The following is a 23,893-nucleotide window of genomic DNA, read 5'->3' as shown; positions in this document are numbered from 1 at the left end:
TCAAATTCCAAATGAGCTAATATTTGCAAAAAATAACAACGTTTTCCAGTTTGAACGTTAAATATCTTGTCAATTGAATATAAGTTGAAAGTGGAAAATAATCTTTGAACTAAAGTATCAAAAAGTGTCGATACTTTGATTGGAGGATCGATATCAGAGCATCAATATCTGGTATCGGCGGTCTCGGTGGTTCTAGTCCAGCCGTATGATCGACACGTTCCAGGAGTGGACTTGAGCTTGCAGAGAGACTCTGAGAGGAGTCAGGCTGCTAAATGAGGTCCAGTGGGGACAGGAAGTGGCACTGGACCCAGGTCGCACATCACATGCAACATACAAACATGCACCGTGCCTTTTATTGCCCTCGGTCTCAGAGTCCCGGTTGGTGCGCCAGGGCATGAAAGATTCAAGAGGCGACTCCCGCTGACAAAACAACCGGGCCCAAAAGTCCTCATTATTTTGTCCTAATTACGCCCTCATCGCTGCGCTAAAGCCGCATTACCGGGCCCGGGCGCTCCAGTCCGAGGACAACTAATGAGTGTGAGGCGGGGGAAAAAAGAACGGCTTTAAAAGGTGAATGAGAAGGGAAGAAGAAGTTTATTCCACTCCCGCGTAATCCTCTCGGCGCCGAGCAGGTGAGTGGCGTTCAAAGAGGAGCTAATAAACCTGCCTTTTGGAGCGCCGCGGTGCTTGGCGCTAAGGAGGCGGAGCTTTGAATCTGCTCCGCAAAACACGCTCTGTGAACAGCCAAATAGCTACAACTAGTATGCATATATCTAAAAAGAGGCTTTTTTTTATTTTTTAAAAGAAGGGTTTTTAAGCCTTTTTTTAAAAGCATCCACAGTCTGTGGTGCCCTCAGGTGGTCAGGGAGAGCGTTCCACGGACTGGGAGCTTTAAATCTGCTCCACAAAACACGATCCGTGGACTTCCTGTCGCCTTTGAGACCTCAGAATCTTTGTGCCATGTTTGCAAAAAAATCCAAAAAAAGCACTTTACATTGAGTAAACAACCTCAAAGTGCTACAGTGTATTTATAAAAAAATAAAATAAAAAGATAATAAAATAAATAAATAAATAGAACAGCCAAATAGCTAGAGCTAGTATGTATACATCTAAAAAAATAAGGCTTTTTTAAAGAGAAGGGTTTTTAAGCCTTTTTTAAAAGCATCCACAGTCTGTGGTGCCCTCAGGTGGTCAGGGAGAGCGTTCCACGGACTGGGAGCTTTAAATCTGCTCCACAAAACACGATCCGTGGTCCACGGAGGACTTCCTGTCGCCTTTGAGACCTCAGAATCTTTGTGCCATGTTTGCAAAAAAATCCAAAAAAAGCACTTTACATTGAGTAAACAACCTCAAAGTGCTACAGTGTATTTATAAAAAAATAAAATAAAAAGATAATAAAATAAATAAATAAATAGAACAGCCAAATAGCTAGAGCTAGTATGTATACATCTAAAAAAATAAGGCTTTTTTAAAGAGAAGGGTTTTTAAGCCTTTTTTAAAAGCATCCACAATCTGTGGTGCCCTCAGGTGGTCAGGGAGAGCGTTCCACGGACTGGGAGCTTTAAATCTGCTCCACAAAACACGATCCGTGGTCCACGGAGGACTTCCTGTCGCCTTTGAGACCTCAGAATCTTTGTGCCATGTTTGCAAAAAATCCAAAAAAAGCACTTTACATTGAGTAAACAACCTCAAAGTGCTACAGTGTATTTATAAAAAAATAAAATAAAAAGATAATAAAATAAATAAATAAATAGAACAGCCAAATAGCTAGAGCTAGTATGTATACATCTAAAAAAATAAGGCTTTTTTAAAGAGAAGGGTTTTTAAGCCTTTTTTAAAAGCATCCACAGTCTGTGGTGCCCTCAGGTGGTCAGGGAGAGTGTTCCACGGACTGGGAGCTTTAAATCTGCTCCACAAAACACGATCCGTGGTCCACGGAGGACTTCCTGTCGCCTTTGAGACCTCAGAATCTTTGTGCCATGTTTGCAAAAAAATCCAAAAAAAGCACTTTACATTGAGTAAACAACCTCAAAGTGCTACAGTGTATTTATAAAAAAATAAATTAAAAAGATAATAAAATAAATAAATAAATAGAACAGCCAAATAGCTAGAGCTAGTATGTATACATCTAAAAAAATAAGGCTTTTTTAAAGAGAAGGGTTTTTAAGCCTTTTTTAAAAGCATCACAGTCTGTGGTACCCTCAGGTGGTCAGGGAGAGTGTTCCACAGACTGGGAGCTTTAAATTATTATTTTTTTAAATCTGCTCCACAAAACACGATCCGTGGTCCATGGAGGACTTCCTGTCGCCTTTGAAACCTCACAATCTTTGTGCCATATTTGCAAAAAATCAAACGTCGGGTTCAGACTTGTTTCCTCGCGCTTTGGACCCGGCTGCTTATAAAACGGCGCGGCTAATTCACGGCTTTTGCAAATAGTTTTGGAAAAATTAAATAAGTAAAGACGCCGAAAAGGTGTTTTATTGTTTGTGCTGCGGCGTCATCTTTTAATAATAATAATAATACATTTTATTTGTAAAAAAAAAAAAAAGCACTTTACATTGAGTAAACAACCTCAAAGTGCTACAGTGTATTAAAAAAATAAAAAATATATTAAAAAATAAATAAAAATAAAAACTAAAACAGACAAATAGCTAGAACTAGTATGCATATATCTTAAAAAAAGGCTTTTTTAAAATGAAGGGTTTTAAAGCCTCTTTTTAAAAGCATCCACAGTCTGTGGTGCCCTCAGGTGGTCAGGGAGAGCGTTCCACAGACTGAGAGCCATGTTTGCAAATAGTTTTGGAAAAATTAAATAAGTAAAGACGCTGAAAAGGTGTTTTATTGTTTGTGCTGCGGCGCTATCTTTTAATAATAATAATACATTTTGTTTGTATAAAAAAAAAAGCACTTTACATTGAGTAAACAACCTCAAAGTGCTACAGTGTATTAAAAAAATAAAAAATATATTAAAAAATAAATAAAAATAAAAACTAGAACAGACAAATAGCTAGAACTAGTATGCATATATCTTAAAAAAAGGCTTTTTTAAAATGAAGGGTTTTAAAGCCTCTTTTTAAAAGCATCCACAGTCTGTGGTGCCCTCAGGTGGTCAGGGAGAGCGTTCCACAGACTGAGAGCCATGTTTGCAAATAGTTTTGGAAAAATTAAATAAGTAAAGACGCTGAAAAGGTGTTTTATTGTTTGTGCTGCGGCGCTATCTTTTAATAATAATAATACATTTTGTTTGTATAAAAAAAAAAGCACTTTACATTGAGTAAACAACCTCAAAGTGCTACAGTGTATTAAAAAAATAAAAAATATATTAAAAAATAAATAAAAATAAAAACTAGAACAGACAAATAGCTAGAACTAGTATGCATATATCTTAAAAAAAGGCTTTTTTAAAATGAAGGGTTTTAAAGCCTCTTTTTAAAAGCATCCACAGTCTGTGGTGCCCTCAGGTGGTCAGGGAGAGCGTTCCACAGACTGAGAGCCATGTTTGCAAATAGTTTTGGAAAAATTAAATAAGTAAAGACGCTGAAAAGGTGTTTTATTGTTTGTGCTGCGGCGCTATCTTTTAATAATAATAATACATTTTGTTTGTATAAAAAAAAGCACTTTACATTGAGTAAACAACCTCAAAGTGCTACAGTGTATTAAAAAAATAAAAAATATATTAAAAAATAAATAAAAATAAAAACTAAAACAGACAAATAGCTAGAACTAGTATGCATATATCTTAAAAAAAGGATTTTTTAAAATGAAGGGTTTTAAAGCCTCTTTTTAAAAGCATCCACAGTCTGTGGTGCCCTCAGGTGGTCAGGGAGAGCGTTCCACAGACTGAGAGCCATGTTTGCAAATAGTTTTGGAAAAATTAAATAAGTAAAGACGCTGAAAAGGTGTTTTATTGTTTGTGCTGCGGCGCTATCTTTTAATAATAATAATACATTTTGTTTGTATAAAAAAAAAAAGCACTTTACATTGAGTAAACAACCTCAAAGTGCTACAGTGTATTAAAAAAATAAAAAATATATTAAAAAATAAATAAAAATAAAAACTAAAACAGACAAATAGCTAGAACTAGTATGCATATATCTTAAAAAAAGGCTTTTTTTAAATGAAGCGTTTTAAAGCCTCTTTTTAAAAGCATCCACAGTCTGTGGTGCCCTCAGGTGGTCAGGGAGAGCGTTCCACAGACTTGGAGCCATGTTTGCAAAAGTCCAACGTTGGGTTAGACCACCGAAAATTTCAGACTCGTTTTACTCGCGCTTTGGACCCCGCCGCTTATAAAACGGCGCGGCTAATTCCCGGCTTTTGCAAATAGTTTTGGAAAAATAAAACTAGTCAAGACGCTGAAAAGGTGTTTTATTGTTTATGTGCTGTGGCGCCATCTTTTAATAATAATAATAGATTTTATTTCTAAAAAAGCACTTTACATTGAGTAAACAACCTCAAAGTGCTACAGTGTATTAAAAAAATAAAAAAATATATTAAAAAATAAATAAAAATAAAAACTAGAACAGACAAATAGCTAGAACTAGTATGCATATATCTAAAAAAAGGCTTTTTTTAAATGAAAGGTTTTAAAGCCTTTTTTTAAAAGCATCCACAGTCTGTGGTGCCCTCAGGTGGTCAGGGAGAGCGTTCCACAGACTAGCTCGGTCTCCCATTGTTTGTTGCTTTGTCCTCGGAGGTTGGAGCGGAGGTGTCGTGTGGAGGATTTGGGGGTGAGTAGTTATTTGAGGTAGAGGGGGGGCATTGTCTTCGTTTTTTACGAAAAACGCATCTGTTACGTCGGGTTCATTTTTGTGCGAAACCCAAAACCGTAGCTTAGTTTTAACGACACAATCGTTGGCATCCTAGCTTTTTTTGCAAATTTTTAAATGTATACGCCTCAGCTTCAAATATTTTGTTACTTGACGGATGATACCTGTTTCAGTAGCATGCTAACGTTAGCGTCTTGCTGAAATAAGCAGGGGCGTCCATGATAACTTTGCTTAGATGGCAACATATGTTGCTGCAAAACCTGTATGTACCTTTCAGCATTAATGGCGCCTTCACAGATGTGTAAGTTACCCATGTCTTGGGCACTAATACACCCCCATACCATCACACATGCTGCCTTTTACACTTTGCGCCTAGAACAAACCGGATGGTTCCTTAATTCTTTGGTCCGGAAGACACAAAGTCCACAGTTTCCAAAAACTATTTGAAATGTGGACTCGTCTGACCACAGAACACTTTTCCACTTTGCATCAGTCCATCTTAGATGAGCTCAGGCCCAGTGAAGCCGGCGGGTGTTGTTGATAAATGGCTTTGACTTTGCATAGTAGAGTTTTAACTTGCACTTACAGATGTTGCGACCAACTATGGTTACTGACAGTGGTTTTCTGAAGTGTTCCTGAGCCCATGTGGTGATATCCTTTACACACTGATGTTGCTTTTTGATGCAATACCGCCTAAGGGATCGAAGGGCTTTTTTACAAATAAATCTATTATTATTATTAAAATATGGCACCACAGCACAAACAATAAAACACCTTTTCAGCGTCTTCACTTGTCTTATTTTTCCAAACTATTTGCAAAAGCCGTTAATTAGCCGCGCCGTTTTATAAGCGGCGGGGTCCAAAGCGTGAGGAAACGAGTCTGAAATTTCCCGCGGTCTAACATGGCACAAAGATTTTGAGGTTTCAAAGGCGGCAGGAAGTCCTCCGTGGACCACGGATCGTGTTTTGTGGAGCACATTTAAAGCTCCCAGTCTGTGGGACGCTCACCCTGACCACCTGAGGGTACCACAGACTGTGAATGCTTTTAAAAAAGGCTTAAAAACCCTTCTTTTTTACAAAATCCTTCTTTTTTTTTTAGATATATGCATACTAGTTCTAGCTATTTTTATTTTTGATTATTTTTGTATTATCTGTTGAGGTTGTTTACTCAATATAAAGTGCTTTTTTACAAACAAAATCTATTATTATTATCATTATTATTAATTTTGTGATTGTCTGCTCCCACATGAGAAACTTTAGTCGAGTCAGTTCTGTTTTTTTTGATCAAGTCAACTCACCGAAAAAAAGAAAAAAAAACTCCCGCCGCTCCTGAAGTCTCGTCCGCCCCTCGCATCCAGCCGCATTCATTTCAAGCTCTTGTTAACTTTGTCGTTTCCTCTCACTCCCTGAGGGTACCACAGACTGTGAATGCTTTTAAAAAAGGCTTAAAAACCCTTCTTTTTTACAAAATCCTTTTTTTTTTTAGATATATGCATACTAGTTCTAGCTATTTTTATTTTTGATTATTTTTGTATTATCTGTTGAGGTTGTTTACTCAATATAAAGTGTTTTTTTTTACAAATAAAATCTATTATTATTATTATTATTATTAATTTTGTGACTGTCTGCTCCCACATGAGAAACTTTAGTCGAGTCAGTTCTGTTTTTTTTGATCGAGTCAACTCACCGAAAAAAAAGAAAAAAAACTCCCGCCGCTCCTGAAGTCTCGTGCGCCCCTCGCATCGAGCCGCATTCATTTCAAGCTCTTGTTAACTTTGTCGTTTCCTCTCACTCCCTGAGGGTACCACAGACTGTGCATGCTTTTAAAAAAGGCTTAAAAACCCTTCTTTTTTACAAAATCCTTTTTATTTTTAGATATATGCATACTAGTTCTAGCTATTTTTATTTTTGATTATTTTTGTATTATCTGTTGAGGTTGTTTACTCAATATAAAGTGCCTTTTTTACAAATAAAATCTATTATTATTATTATTATTAATAATTTTGTGACTGTCTGCTCCCACATGAGAAACTTTAGTCGAGTCAGTTCTGTTTTTTTTGATCGAGTCAACTCACCGAAAAAAAAGAAAAAAAACTCCCGCCGCTCCTGAAGTCTCGTCCGCCTTTCGCATCGAGCCGCATTTATTTCAAGCTCTTGTTAACTTTGTCGTTTCCTCTCACTCCCTGAGGGTACCACAGACTGTGAATGCTTTTAAAAAAGGCTTAAAAACCCTTCTTTTTTACAAAATCCTTTTTTTTTTTTAGATATATGCATACTAGTTCTAGCTATTTTTATTTTTGATTATTTTTGTATTATCTGTTGAGGTTGTTTACTCAATATAAAGTGTTTTTTTTTACAAATAAAATCTATTATTATTATTATTATTAATAATTTTGTGATTGTCTGCTCCCACATGAGAAACTTTAGTCGAGTCAGTTCTGTTTTTTTTGATCGAGTCAACTCACCGTAAAAAAGAAAAAAAAACTCCCGCCGCTCCTGAAGTCTCCTGCGCCCCTCGCATCGAGCCGCATTTATTTCAAGCTCTTGTTAACTTTGTCGTTTCCTCTCACTCCCTGAGGGTACCACAGACTGTGAATGCTTTTAAAAAAGGCTTAAAAACCCTTCTTTTTTACAAAATCCTTTTTTTTTTTTAGATATATGCATACTAGTTCTAGCTATTTTTATTTTTGATTATTTTTGTATTATCTGTTGAGGTTGTTTACTCAATATAAGGTGCTTTTTTTACAAATAAAATCTATTATTATTATTAATTTTGTGATTGTCTGCTCCCACATGAGAAACTTTAGTTGAGTCAGTTCTGTTTTTTTTGATCGAGTCAACTCACCGAAAAAAAAGATAAAAAAACTCCCACCGCTCCTGAAGTCTCGTCCGCCCCTCGCATCGAGCCGCATTTATTTCAAGCTCTTGTTAACTTTGTCGTTTCCTCTCACTCCCTGAGGGTACCACAGACTGTGAATGCTTTTAAAAAAGGCTTAAAAACCCTTCTTTTTTACAAAATCCTTTTTTTTTTTAGATGTATGCATACTAGTTCTAGCTATTTTTATTTTTGATTATTTTTGTATTATCTGTTGAGGTTGTTTACTCAATATAAAGTGTTTTTTTTTTTACAAATAAAATCTATTATTATTATTATTATTATTAATTTTGTGATTGTCTGCTCCCACATGAGAAACTTTAGTCGAGTCAGTTCTGTTTTTTTTGATCAAGTCAACTCACCGAAAAAAAGAAAAAAAAAACTCCCGCCGCTCCTGAAGTCTCGTCCGCCCCTCGCATCGAGCCGCATTTATTTCAAGCTCTTGTTAACTTTGTCGTTTCCTCTCACTCCCTGAGGGTACCACAGACTGTGAATGCTTTTAAAAAGGGCTTAAAAACCCTTCTTTTTTACAAAATCCCTTTTTTTTTTAGATATATGCATACTAGTTCTAGCTATTTTTATTTTTGATTATTTTTGTATTATCTGTTGAGGTTGTTTACTCAATATAAAGTGTTTTTTTTTACAAATAAAATCTATTATTATTATTATTATTATTAATTTTGTGATTGTCTGCTCCCACATGAGAAACTTTAGTCGAGTCAGTTCTGTTTTTTTTGATCGAGTCAACTCACCGAAAAAAAGAAAAAAAAAACTCCCGCCGCTCCTGAAGTCTCGTGCGCCCCTCGCATCGAGCCGCATTTATTTCAAGCTCTTGTTAACTTTGTCGTTTCCTCTCACTCGCAGCTGCACACAGACTTGGACGTGGGCGGCAAGCGCATCAAATACGTGCTGGCCGGCGAGGGGGCGGGCACCATCTTCGCCATCAACGAGCTCACGGGCGACATCCACGCCATGAAGAGGCTGGACCGCGAGGAGAAGGCCGAGTACACGCTCACGGCCCAGGTCGTTAACGCCGACACGGACGAGCCGCTGGAGCCGCCGTCCGAGTTCATCATCAAAGTCCAGGACATCAACGACAACCCGCCGCAGTTCATCGAAGGACCTTACAGGGCCTCCGTGGCCGAGATGTCGGCGGTCGGTGAGTCACAAACGCACCACTGCGAACCGCCGTTAAACCGCCATCAAAATAATAAGTGGAGCGAAAGATTCCGACATCAAGACAAAAAAAAAATTGGGACGAGCTGAACCGAAACGAGGATTTCACTTAACTCGTATTAACTAATAGACACAAAGAGATCATTTAATTGGCTTTTAAAAGGAGTTTTTTTTTAAATCAGTCTTTTTAACGAGGCAGAAAAGACGAGCGCGAATTCGCTCGAGATCGAGATAATCATCGTAAAATAGTCAATAAACAGGAATTTATACGCTCACAAAAAAAACAATAGAAGGCCCCCCCCGCTCGTCGTAAATCTCTCAAAATAGGCTCAAACCGTTTGTCTTTGTTCAACTCTAAATCTCTTAATACGCATAATAAACGCTGAATTAGCTCCAAATTTTAATTATTTTTCTATAAATACTTCCAGTTTAACAGGATAAATCTCGTCAAACAATACGAACGCTTATCATTGTCAAGGCTTCGGTCAGGCTGATTACAAAAAATGAGGTGCGCAAAAAAATATGACTAAAGTGCTAAAGCCGTATTTTAATTTGCACCTCATTTTCATTGACAGTTTTTATAAAGTAGATATTTATTGTTATAATTTATTATTAACTTAGTAGTTATTAATTTTAGCACCGCATATATGTAGCCTTATAGCCTTATAGCATATAAGTTGTTTAAGCGCAAAAAAATATGACTAAAGTGCTAAAGCCGTATTTTTATTTGCACCTAATTTCTATTGACAGTTTATGTAAGGGAGATATTTATTATTATAAATTATTATTAACTTAATAATGGTTTATTTTAGCACTGCATTTATGTATGTAAAAGTAGTGCTTCCTTCTAAGTCATTCGTAATGCAGTATATTTGAGTACTCATTTTGTAATCAGCCTGACCTAAGCCTTGATAATAATATGTGTGATTAGCACATGTGTTCATATTGTTTGACAAACTTTATCCTGTTAAACTGTAAGTAGGCTAGATGTAAATATTGAATACGATTAAAATTAAGAGGAAAAATCGTATATTAGTATATAAGTTGTTTAAGCACAAAAAATATGACTAAAGTGCTAAAGCCGTATTTTTATTTGCACTTAATTTTTATTATAAATTATTATTAACTTAATAATGGTTTATTTTAGCACTGCATATATGTATGTAAAAGTAGTGCTTCCTTCTAAGTCATTCCTAATGCAGTATATTTGAGTACTCATTTTGTAATCAGCCTGACCTAAGCCTTGATAATAATATGTGTGATTAACACATGTGTTCATATTGTTTGACAAACTTTATCCTGTTAAACTGTAAGTAGGTTAGATGTAAATATTGAATACGATTAAAATTAAGAGGGACAATTGTATATTAGCATATAAGTTGTTTAAGCGCAAAAAATATGACTAAAGTGCTAAAGCCGTATTTTTATTTGCACTTAATTTTTATTATAAATTATTATTAACTTAATAATGGTTTGTTTTAGCACTGCATATATGTATGTAAAAGTAGTGCTTCCTTCTAAGTCATTCCTAATGCAGTATATTTGAGTACTCATTTTGTAATCAGCCTGACCTAAGCCTTGATGATAATATGTGTGATTAGCACATGTGTTCATATTGTTTGACAAACTTTATCCTGTTAAACTGTAAGTAGGTTGGATGTAAATATTGAATACGATTAAAATTAAGAGGAAAAATCGTATATTAGTATATAAGTTGTTTAAGCACAAAAAAATATGACTAAAGTGCTAAAGCCGTATTTTTATTTGCACCTAATTTTTATTGACAGTTTATGTAAGGGAGATATTTATTATTATAAATTATTATTAACTTAATAATGATTTATTTTAGCACTGCATTTATGTATGTAAAAGTAGTGCTTCCTTCTAAGTCATTCCTAATGCAGTATATTTGAGTACTTATTTGTGTAATCAGCCTGACCTAAGCCTTGATGATAATATGTGTGATTAACACATGTGTTCGTATTGTTTGACAAACTTTATCCTGTTAAACTGTAAGTAGGTTAGATGTAAATATTGAATACGATTAAAATTAAGAGGAACAATTGTATATTAGCATATAAGTTGTTTAAGCGCAAAAAATATGACTAAAGTGCTAAAGCCGTATTTTTATTTGCACTTAATTTTTATTATAAATTATTATTAACTTAATAATGATTTGTTTTAGCACTGCATTTATGTATGTAAAAGTAGTGCTTCTTTCTAAGTCATTCCTAATGCAGTATATTTGAGTACTTATTTGTGTAATCAGCCTGACCTAAGCCTTGATAATAATATGTGTGATTAGCACATGTGTTCGTATTGTTTGACAAACTTTATCCTGTTAAACTGTAAGTAGGTTAGATGTAAATATTGAATACGATTAAAATTAAGAGGAAAAATCGTATATTAGTATATAAGTTGTTTAAGCACAAAAAAATATGACTAAAGTGCTAAAGCCGTATTTTAATTTGCACTTAATTTTTATTATAAATTATTATTAACTTAATAATGATTTATTTTAGCACTGCATTTATGTATGTAAAAGTAGTGCTTCCTTCTAAGTCATTCCTAATGCAGTATATTTGAGTACTTATTTGTGTAATCAGCCTGACCTAACCCTTGATGATAATATGTGTGATTAACACATGTGTTCATATTGTTTGACAAACTTTATCCTGTTAAACTGTAAGTAGGTTAGATGTAAATATTGAATACGATTAAAATTAAGAGGAAAAATCGTATATTAGTATATAAGTTGTTTAAGCACAAAAAAATATGACTAAAGTGCTAAAGCCGTATTTTTATTTGCACCTAATTTTTATTGACAGTTTATGTAAGGGAGATATTTATTATTATAAATTATTATTAACTTAATAATGGTTTATTTTAGCACTGCATATATGTATGTAAAAGTAGTGCTTCCTTCTAAGTCATTCCTAATGCAGTATATTTGAGTACTCATTTTGTAATCAGCCTGACCTAAGCCTTGATGATAATATGTGTGATTAACACATGCGTTCGTATTGTTTGACAAACTTTATCCTGTTAAACTGTAAGTAGGTTAGATGTATATATTGAATACGATTAAAATTAAGAGGAACAATTGTATATTAGCATATAAGTTGTTTAAGCGCAAAAAATATGACTAAAGTGCTAAAGCCGTATTTTTATTTGCACTTAATTTTTATTATAAATTATTATTAACTTAATAATGGTTTATTTTAGCACTGCATATATGTATGTAAAAGTAGTGCTTCCTTCTAAGTCATTCCTAATGCAGTATATTTGAGTACTTATTTGTGTAATCAGCCTGACCTAAGCCTTGATGATAATATGTGTGATTAACACATGCGTTCGTATTGTTTGACAAACTTTATCCTGTTAAACTGTAAGTAGGTTAGATGTATATATTGAATACGATTAAAATTAAGAGGAACAATTGTATATTAGCATATAAGTTGTTTAAGCGCAAAAAATATGACTAAAGTGCTAAAGCCGTATTTTTATTTGCACTTAATTTTTTTTATAAATTATTATTAACTTAATAATGATTTGTTTTAGCACTGCATTTATGTATGTAAAAGTAGTGCTTCCTTCTAAGTCATTCCTAATGCAGTATATTTGAGTACTTATTTGTGTAATCAGCCTGACCTAAGCCTTGATAATAATATGTGTGATTAGCACATGTGTTCATATTGTTTGACAAACTTTATCCTGTTAAACTGTAAGTAGGTTAGATGTAAATATTGAATACGATTAAAATTAAGAGGAAAAATCGTATATTAGTATATAAGTTGTTTAAGCACAAAAAAATATGACTAAAGTGCTAAAGCCGTATTTTTATTTGCACCTAATTTTTATTGACAGTTTATGTAAGGGAGATATTTATTATTATAAATTATTATTAACTTAATAATGGTTTATTTTAGCACTGCATATATGTATGTAAAAGTAGTGCTTCCTTCTAAGTCATTCGTAATGCAGTATATTTGAGTACTCATTTTGTAATCAGCCTGACCTAAGCCTTGATGATAATATGTGTGATTAACACATGCGTTCGTATTGTTTGACAAACTTTATCCTGTTAAACTGTAAGTAGGTTAGATGTAAATATTGAATACGATTAAAATTAAGAGGAAAAATCGTATATTAGTATATAAGTTGTTTAAGCACAAAAAAATATGACTAAAGTGCTAAAGCCGTATTTTTATTTGCACCTAATTTTTATTGACAGTTTATGTAAGGGAGATATTTATTATTATAAATTATTATTAACTTAATAATGGTTTATTTTAGCACTGCATATATGTATGTAAAAGTAGTGCTTCCTTCTAAGTCATTCCTAATGCAGTATATTTGAGTACTCATTTTGTAATCAGCCTGACCTAAGCCTTGATGATAATATGTGTGATTAACACATGCGTTCGTATTGTTTGACAAACTTTATCCTGTTAAACTGTAAGTAGGTTAGATGTATATATTGAATACGATTAAAATTAAGAGGAACAATTGTATATTAGCATATAAGTTGTTTAAGCGCAAAAAATATGACTAAAGTGCTAAAGCCGTATTTTTATTTGCACTTAATTTTTATTATAAATTATTATTAACTTAATAATGGTTTATTTTAGCACTGCATATATGTATGTAAAAGTAGTGCTTCCTTCTAAGTCATTCCTAATGCAGTATATTTGAGTACTTATTTGTGTAATCAGCCTGACCTAAGCCTTGATGATAATATGTGTGATTAACACATGCGTTCGTATTGTTTGACAAACTTTATCCTGTTAAACTGTAAGTAGGTTAGATGTATATATTGAATACGATTAAAATTAAGAGGAACAATTGTATATTAGCATATAAGTTGTTTAAGCGCAAAAAATATGACTAAAGTGCTAAAGCCGTATTTTTATTTGCACTTAATTTTTTTTATAAATTATTATTAACTTAATAATGATTTGTTTTAGCACTGCATTTATGTATGTAAAAGTAGTGCTTCCTTCTAAGTCATTCCTAATGCAGTATATTTGAGTACTTATTTGTGTAATCAGCCTGACCTAACCCTTGATAATAATATGTGTGATTAGCACATGTGTTCATATTGTTTGACAAACTTTATCCTGTTAAACTGTAAGTAGGTTAGATGTAAATATTGAATACGGTTAAAATTAAGAGGAAAAATCGTATATTAGTATATAAGTTGTTTAAGCACAAAAAAATATGACTAAAGTGCTAAAGCCGTATTTTTATTTGCACTTAATTTTTATTATAAATTATTATTAACTTAATAATGATTTGTTTTAGCACTGCATTTATGTATGTAAAAGTAGTGCTTCCTTCTAAGTCATTCCTAATGCAGTATATTTGAGTACTTATTTGTGTAATCAGCCTGACCTAAGCCTTGATAATAATATGTGTGATTAGCACATGTGTTCATATTGTTTGACAAACTTTATCCTGTTAAACTGTAAGTAGGTTAGATGTAAATATTGAATACGATTAAAATTAAGAGGAAAAATCGTATATTAGTATATAAGTTGTTTAAGCACAAAAAAATATGACTAAAGTGCTAAAGCCGTATTTTTATTTGCACTTAATTTTTATTATAAATTATTATTAACTTAATAATGATTTGTTTTAGCACTGCATTTATGTATGTAAAAGTAGTGCTTCCTTCTAAGTCATTCCTAATGCAGTATATTTGAGTACTTATTTGTGTAATCAGCCTGACCTAAGCCTTGATAATAATATGTGTGATTAGCACATGTGTTCATATTGTTTGACAAACTTTATCCTGTTAAACTGTAAGTAGGTTAGATGTAAATATTGAATACGATTAAAATTAAGAGGAAAAATCGTATATTAGTATATAAGTTGTTTAAGCACAAAAAAATATGACTAAAGTGCTAAAGCCGTATTTTTATTTGCACTTAATTTTTATTATAAATTATTATTAACTTAATAATGATTTGTTTTAGCACTGCATATATGTATGTAAAAGTAGTGCTTCCTTCTAAGTCATTCCTAATGCAGTATATTTGAGTACTTATTTGTGTAATCAGCCTGACCTAAGCCTTGATAATAATATGTGTGATTAACACATGTGTTCATATTGTTTGACAAACTTTATCCTGTTAAACTGTAAGAAGGTTAGATGTAAATATTGAATACGATTAAAATTAAGAGGAACAATTGTATATTAGCATATAAGTTGTTTAAGCGCAAAAAATATGACTAAAGTGCTAAAGCCGTATTTTTATTTGCACTTAATTTTTATTATAAATTATTATTAACTTAATAATGATTTGTTTTAGCACTGCATTTATGTATGTAAAAGTAGTGCTTCCTTCTAAGTCATTCGTAATGCAGTATATTTGAGTACTCATTTTGTAATCAGCCTGACCTAAGCCTTGATAATAATATGTGTGATTAGCACATGTGTTCATATTGTTTGACAAACTTTATCCTGTTAAACTGTAAGTAGGCTAGATGTAAATATTGAATACGATTAAAATTAAGAGGAAAAATCGTATATTAGTATATAAGTTGTTTAAGCACAAAAAATATGACTAAAGTGCTAAAGCCGTATTTTTATTTGCACTTAATTTTTATTATAAATTATTATTAACTTAATAATGATTTGTTTTAGCACTGCATTTATGTATGTAAAAGTAGTGCTTCCTTCTAAGTCATTCGTAATGCAGTATATTTGAGTACTTATTTGTGTAATCAGCCTGACCTAAGCCTTGATAATAATATGTGTGATTAGCACACGTGTTCATATTGTTTGACAAACTTTATCCTGTTAAACTGTAAGTAGGTTAGATATAAATATTGAATACGATTAAAATTAAGAGGAAAAATCGTATATTAGTATATAAGTTGTTTAAGCGCAAAAAAATATGACTAAAGTGCTAAAGCCGTATTTTTATTTGCACCTAATTTTTATTGACAGTTTATGTAAGCGAGATATTTATTATTATAAATTATTATTAACTTAATAATGATATATTTTAGCACTGCATTTATGTATGTAAAAGTAGTGCTTCCTTCTAAGTCATTCGTAATGCAGTATATTTGAGTACTCATTTTGTAATCAGCCTGACCTAAGCCTTGATGATAATATGTGTGATTAACACATGTGTTCGTATCGTTTGATACGTTGATTAGATGTAATTATTGAATACGATTAAAACTAAGAGCAACATTTGTATATTAGCATATAAGTTATTTAAGCGCAAAAAAATATGACTAAAGTGCTAAAACTGTATTTTCATTTGCACCTATTTTTTTTTGTAATCAGCCTGACCTAAGCCTTGATAATAATATGTGTGACTAACACATGCGTTCATATTGTTTGACAAAGTGAAAAAATGAAAATACAGCTTTAGCACTTTAGTCATATTTTTTTGCGCTTAAACAACTTATATGCTAATATATAAATGTTGCTCTTAGTTTTAATCATATTCAATAATTACATCTAATCAACGTATCAAACGATACGAACACATGTGTTAATCACACATATTATCATCAAGGCTTAGGTCAGGCTGATTACAAAATGAGTACTCAAATATACTGCATAAGGAATGACTTAGAAGGAAGGACTACTTTTACATACATAAATGCAGTGCTAAAATAAATTATTATTAAGTTAATAATAATTTATAATAATAAATATCTTCGTTACATAAACTGTCAATAAAAATTAGGTGCAAATAAAAATACAGCTTTAGCACTTTAGTCATATTTTTTTGCGCTTAAACAACTTATATGCTAATATACAAATGTTGCTCTTAGTTTTAATCGTATTCATTAATTACATCTAATCAACTTACAGTTTAACAGGATACACTTTGTCAAACGATACGAACACATGTGTTAATCACACATATTATCATCAAGGCTTAGGTCAGGCTGATTACAAAATGAGTACTCAAATATACTGCATTAGGAATGACTTGGAAGGACTACTTTTACATACATATATGCGGTGCTAAAATTAATAACTACTAAGTTAATAATAAATTATAATAATAAATATCTACTTTATAAAAACTGTCAATGAAAATGAGGTGCAAATGAAAATACGACTTTAGCACATTAGTCATATTTCTTTGCGCTTAAACAACTTATATACTAATATACGATTGTTCCTCTTAATTTTAATCGTATTCAATATTTACATCTAACCTACTTACAGTTACTAAAATAAATAATTACTAAGTTAATAATAAATTATAATAATAAATATCTCCCTTAAATAAACTGCCAATTAAAAATAGGTGCACTAATATGGTCATATTTCCTGGTTCTAGTCAGGGCTCGAGCAGCAGCATTCTCGATGTCTAGTTAACTGCTATTTATTTCTGTGTGCCACGCTCTGCCACGCTGTCACCTAAGCACTGGACTAATATGGTCCGATTTGCTGCTTCTAGTCAGGACTCGAGCAGCAGCATTCTGCGGATGTCTAATTAATTATATATATTCAAAAAAAAAAAAAAAAAAAAAAAAAAATATATATATATATATATATATATATATATATATATATATATTTTTTTTTTTTTTTTTTTTAAATCTTATTAAAAACTATGAATCGATGCAAAATCGTCATAGCGCCACCTAGGCAAGGCAGGTCGAAATTATCTATAGAGCACATTTTGTACACAAGGCAATTCAAAGTGCTTTACTTAAAATTAAAAGAAGGAACAATTATTTAAATTAAACCAAAAAATACAATCATCATAATTCCAAATGAAAATTAATTAAATCGTGTAGATAAAATATTTTCACTTGTCATGTGCACAATTAAATACACGTCTTTTCTGCCTGCACTTGAACGTTGCCAACTTTGAGGCCTGTCTCACACCTTCATGTAGACTAGTCCAGATTTTAGCAGCAAAAAACTGAAACAGTCTCACCATGTTTGGTCCTGAGTCTGGGTTCCAGCAGGAGACCACTCCTTGAGGTTCTCAGAGCTGGAGACGGTTTATATGGTTCTAACATGTCAGAGGTGTACTTTGGCACTAGACCAAGGAAAGACCTGTTTTGAAGTCTATTTTCTGAGCGACAGGAAGCCAGGGCAGTGACCTAAGCACTGGACTAATATGGTCGTATATCCTGCTTCTAGTCAGGACTCGAGCAGCAGCGTTCTGGATGTCTAGTTAACTGATATTTATTTTGTTGTGCCACACTGTCACCTAAGCACTGGACTAATATGGTCCTATTTCCTGGTTCTAGTCAGGACTCGAGCAGCAGCATTCCGGATGTCTAGTTAACTGCTATTTATTTCCGTGTGCCACGCTCTGCCACACTGTCATCTAAGCATTCGGGCTAATATAGTCCTATTTCCTGCTTCTAGTCAGGACTCGAGCAGCAACATTCCAGATGTCGAGTTATCTGCTATTTTATTTATGTGTGCCACATTCTTCCACGCTGTCACCTAAGCACTGGACTAATATGGTCGTATTTCCTGGTTCTAGTCAAGACTCGAGCAGCAGCATTCTGATGTCTAGTTAACTGCTATTTATTTCTGTGTGCCACGCTCTGCCATGCTGTCACCTAAGCACAGGACTACTATGGTCCTATTACCTAGTTATAGTCAGGATTCCAGCAACAGCATTCTGGATGTCTAGTTAACTGCTATTTATTTACGTGTGCCACGCTCTGCCACGCTGTCACCTGAGCACTGGACTAATATGGTCCTATTTCCTGGTTCTAGTCAGTACTTAAGCAGCAGCATTCTCAATGTCTGGTTAACAGCTATTTATTTATGTGTGCCACGCTCTGCCACGCTGTCATCTAAGCATTGGACTAATATGGTCATATCTCCTGCTTCTAGTCAGGACTTGAGCAGCAGCATTTTTGATGTTAACCGCTATTTCTTTCTGTGTGCCACGCTCTGCCACGCTGCCACCTAAGCACAGGACTACTATGGTCCTATTTCCTGTTTCTAGTCAGAACTCAAGCAGCAGCATTCTGGATGTCTAGTTAACTGCTATTTTATTTATGTGTGCCACACTCTTCCACGCTGTCACCTAAGCACTGGACTAATATGGTCGTATTTCCTGGTTCTAGTAAAGACTTGAGAAGCAGCATTCTGATGTCTAGTTAACTGCTATTTATTTATGTGTGCCACGCTCTGCCACGTTGTCACCTAAGCACTGGACTAGTATGGTCTTATTTCCTGGTTTTAGTCAGGATTCGAGCAGCAACATTCCGGGTGTCTATTTAACTGCTATTTATTTCTGCTTGCCACGCTCTGCCACACTGTCACCTAAACACAGGACTAATATGGTCCTATTTCCTGCTTCTAGTCAGGACTCGAGCAGCAGCATTCCAGATGTCGCGTTAACTGCTATTTATTTCTGTGTGCCCCGCTCTGCCACGCTGTCACCTAAGCACAGGACGAATATGGTCATACTTCCTGGTTCTAGTCAGGACTCGAGCAGCAGCATTCTGGATGTTTAGTTAACTGCTATTTATCTCTGTGTGTCACGCTCTGCCACGCTGTCATCTAAGCATTTGACTAATATGGTCCTATTCCCTGCTTCTAGTCAAGACTCGAGCAGCAGCATTTTTTATGTTAACTGCTATTTATTTCTGTGTGTCACGCTCTGCCACGCTGTCATCTAAGCATTTGACTAATATGGTCCTATTTCCTGCTTCTAGTCAAGACTCGAGCAGCAGCATTTTTTATGTTAACTGCTATTTATTTCTGTGTGTCACGCTCTGCCACGCTGTCATCTAAGCATTGGACTAATATGGTCCTATTTCCTGCTTCTAGTCAAGACTCGAGCAGCAGCATTTTTTATGTTAACCACTTTTTGATTATGTGTGCCACGCTCTGCCACGCTGTCACATATAAGCACAGGACTAATATTGTCCTAAATATGGTCCTATTTACTGGTTCTAGTCAGGACTCGAGCAGCAGCATTATTTATGTTAACCGCTTTTTAATTATGTGTGCCACGCTCTGCCACGCTGTCACATACAAGCACAGGACTAATATGGTCCTATTTACTGGTTCTAGTCAGGACTCGAGCAGCAGCAGTTTTTATGTTAACCCCTTTTTAATTATGTGTGCCACGCTCTGCCACGCTGTCACATATAGGCACAGGACTAATATGGTCCTATTTACTGGTTCTAGTCAGGACTCGAGCAGCAGCATTTTTTATGTTAACCCCTTTTTAATTATGTGTGCCACGCTCTGCCACGCTGTCACATATAAGCACAGGACTAATATGGTCCTATTTACTGGTTCTAGTCAGGGCTCGAGCAGCAGCATTTTTTATGTTAACCGCTTTTTAATTATGTGTGCCACGCTCTGCCACGCTGTCACATATAAGCACAGGACTAATATGGTCCTAAATATGGTCCTATTTACTGGTTCTAGTCAGGGCTCGAGCAGCAGCATTTTTTTATGTTAACCCCTTTTTAATTATGTGTGCCACGCTCTGCCACGCTGTCACATATAAGCACAGGACTAATATGGTCCTATTTACTGGTTCTAGTCAGGACTCGAGCAGCAGCATTTTTGATGTTAACTACCATTTCTTTCTGTGTGCCACACTGTCACTCTGGCTGATGCTAAATGCCACAAGCTAACCTCCTCGGGGGGGCCACGCCGTCCTCATGCGGCTGGATGCTAATGTATTCATGCTAATGTATTCATGCATTCATCTCCTCATTCTCAGTCATGCATTCAAAGTGGCGTGATCACACAATTCCAATGCAAAGCCAGCGTGCCGCTCTGCCTCCGCACAGACCCCACTTCCCCCCCGCCCCGACCTCCCCCCCCCCCGGGCGGCGGGAGGTCTCCTTCAGAAGGAGATCACAGCGCCGTTATGCAGCTTTGACACCGGGACGAGTCGAGCGAGGACGCCGCCGTCGTCATGGCGGCGTGTCGCGTTTCCTCCTTCAGCCTCCCTGTGTGCGGCTGCTTTCCAGAAGTGTCTCGGCTGAAGAGGGACGACATGACGGCAGGCAGGGGTGAGGGTGACTGAACTGTAGAGGAGTCAGTGTACAGCTGGTACGGCAGGAAATACGTCGTAGTGCGTAGCGCCGTATTTGTCTCGCTTGTAGCCGAGCACGGTGGATGCACGAGTGCTGCCGGCGCTGGGGAGCTGCGGTTCATTGAAGGAAAAGATTAATTCCGTTGTGCCCCAAGACTGTGGTTCCCAAACTGTTTTTCCCCGAGTCAACCCTCGGCTTTCCAAGTACCACCATAAGAACCAACACTAGAATAGAGTAAAAGTAGCAAGACTACTTGCTAACACTAGCAAAACTGCTAGCTAACTACTAGCAAAACCACTAGCTAACACGAGTAGAAATGCTCGTTAACTATTAGCAAATCTACTAGCTAACACTAGTAAAACTGCTAGCTAGCCACTAGAGAAACTAGTAGCTAACACTAGTAAAAATGCTAGTTAACAATTTGCAAAACTACTAGCTAACACTAGTAAAAATGCTATTGAACTATTAGCAAAACTACTAGCTAACACTAGTAAAGCTGATAGTTCACTATTAGCAAAACTACTAGCTAACACTGGTAAAACTGATAGCTAACTACTAGCTAACACAAGGAAAACTGCTAGTTAACTATTAGCAAAACTACTAGCTAACACTAGTAAAACTGCTAGCTAACTACTAGCAAAACTATTAGCTAACACTAGTAAAACTGCTAGTTAACTATTTGCTAAACTACTAGCTAACACTAGTAAAAATGCTAGTGAACTATTAGCAAAACTACTAGCTAACACTAGTAAAAATGCTAGTGAACTATTAGCAACACTGGTAAAACTGAGAGCTAACTACTAGCTAACACAAGGAAAACTGCTTGGTAACTACTAGCAAAACTACTAGCTAACACTAGTAAAACCTCTACTTAACTACTGGCAAAACTAAAAGCTAACTACTAACAAACTGCTTGATAACTACTATCTAAACTGCTAGATAACTACTAGCTAAACTGTTATCTAACTACTGGCACAACTAAAAGCTAACTACTAGGAAAAATGCATGATAACTACTAGCAAACCTGCTATCTAACTACTGGCAAAACTACAAGCTAACTACTAGCAAAACTGCTTGATATTTACTAGATAAACTGCTAGCTAACTACTAGCAAAACTGCTTGACAACTACTAGCTAAACTGATAAATAACTACTAGCAAAACTGCTAGCTAACTACTGGCAAAATTACAATCTACAATCTACAAACTACTATCTTCTTTGTCTCGCTTATGCTTTCTTCCCGGCTAACAACATCCATGTTGGCGCACAGCCGCGTCTTCTCGGGCGCAGGTAGCGCACGTCAGCTGGCATGCTAATCCACAGTTAGCACTTTCTGTGACCAGCCAGCTAATTCTGGGTTGCGGCGGAACAAAACACAAAGCAAAAAGTATTTGTGTAAACACAAAAGACGGGTGAAGCGTTCCTTGATCCGTACGCTCTCTCCGGGTGTTGTGCCGAGTCGTACTTGACAGACGTCGCTGACTCGCCGTTGGGACGAATGCATAAGAAATGGAAACCGCCATCTCTTTGTTGACTGTTGTTCCCTTTTTTGTGGCGGCTGATTAATTAAACATTAAGCAAGGCTCAGTTGTTTGCTTGAAAGGATTTGTTTTGTGTTTCTCTCTCAGCTGTTCAGCTTTAATGGCGGCGGCAATCAAACGTTCGGAAAATATCTCGTATGCCTTTTTTTCTCTCTTTGATGTCTAACGCTCTGAAATGGAAACAGCTTTATTCACCGTGACAACGCTAGGCTAGCAACAGTATAGCTAGGCTAACTACTACACGAGTAGAAATGTTAGTTAACTATTAGCAAAACTACTAGCTAACACTAGTAAAACTGCTAGCTAACTACTAGCAAAACTAGTAGCTAACACTAGTAAAAATGCTAGTTAACAATTTGCAAAACTACTAGCTAACACTAGTAAAAATGCTATTTAACTATTAGCAAAACTACTAGCTAACACTACTAACAATGCTAGTGAACTATTAGCAAAACTACGAGCTAACACTAGTAAAACTGCTAGCTAACACTAGTAAAGCTGATGGTTCACTATTAGCAAAACTACTAGCTAACACTGGTAAAACTGCTAGCTAACTACTAGCTAACACAAGGAAAACTGCTAGGTAACTACTAGCAAAACTACTAGCCGACACTAGTACAACTTCTACTTAACTACTGGCAAAACTACGAGCCAACTTCTAGCAAAACTGCTTGATAACTACTAGCAAAACTCCTATCTAACTACTGGCAAAACTACAAGCTAACTACTAGCAAAACTGCTTGATAACTACTAGCAAAAGTGCTTTATTCACCGTGACAACGCTAGGCTAGCAACAGTATAGCTAGGCTAACTACTACACGAGTAGAAATGTTAGTTAACTATTAGCAAAACTACTAGCTAACACTAGTAAAACTGCTAGCGAACTACTAGCAAAACTAGTAGCTAACACTAGTAAAAATGCTAGTTAACAATTTGCAAAACTACTAGCTAACACTAGTAAAAATGCTAATTAACTATTAGCAAAACTACTAGCTAACACTACTAACAATGCTAGTGAACTATTAGCAAAACTACTAGCTAACACTAGTAAAACTGCTAGCTAACTACTAGCAAAACTAGTAGCTAACACTAGTAGAAATGCTAGTTAACAATTTGCAAAACTACTAGCTAACACTAGTAAAAAGGCTAATTAACTATTAGCAAAACTACTAGCTAACACTACTAACAATGCTAGTGAACTATTAGCAAAACTACTAGCTAACACTAGTAAAACTGCTAGCGAACTACTAGCAAAACTAGTAGCTAACACTAGTAAAAATGCTAGTTAACAATTTGCAAAACTACTAGCTAACACTAGTAAAAATGCTAATTAACTATTAGCAAAACTACTAGCTAACACTACTAACAATGCTAGTGAACTATTAGCAAAACTACTAGCTAACACTAGTAAAACTGCTAGATAACTTCTAGCAAAACTACTAGCTAACACTAGTAAAGCTGATAGTCAAATATTAGCAAAACTACTAGCTAACACTGGTAAAACTGCTAGCTAACTA

At 35.0% G+C, this 23,893-nt stretch overlaps 1 protein-coding gene across 3 annotated transcripts in view; it reads left to right on the top strand.

Annotated features, from left to right (window-relative positions):
* Positions 1-23,893, top strand: part of cdh8 (cadherin 8) — a 409,796-nt gene that overhangs the window by 157,993 nt on the left and 227,910 nt on the right. For all 3 annotated transcript variants that reach the window (XM_061963666.2, XM_072913334.1, XM_072913333.1), the window contains exon 3: positions 8,506-8,800. In XM_061963666.2, the coding sequence (XP_061819650.2) occupies positions 8,506-8,800 (295 nt within the window). The remainder of the gene's footprint in view (positions 1-8,505; positions 8,801-23,893) is intronic.

The sequence above is a fragment of the Nerophis lumbriciformis genome, linkage group LG06, assembly GCF_033978685.3.
Source record: "Nerophis lumbriciformis linkage group LG06, RoL_Nlum_v2.1, whole genome shotgun sequence".
NCBI lineage: Eukaryota > Metazoa > Chordata > Actinopteri > Syngnathiformes > Syngnathidae > Nerophis > Nerophis lumbriciformis.
The sequence above is the reverse complement of the archived record's forward strand: the minus strand, read 5'-3'. Positions and strand labels throughout refer to the sequence as shown.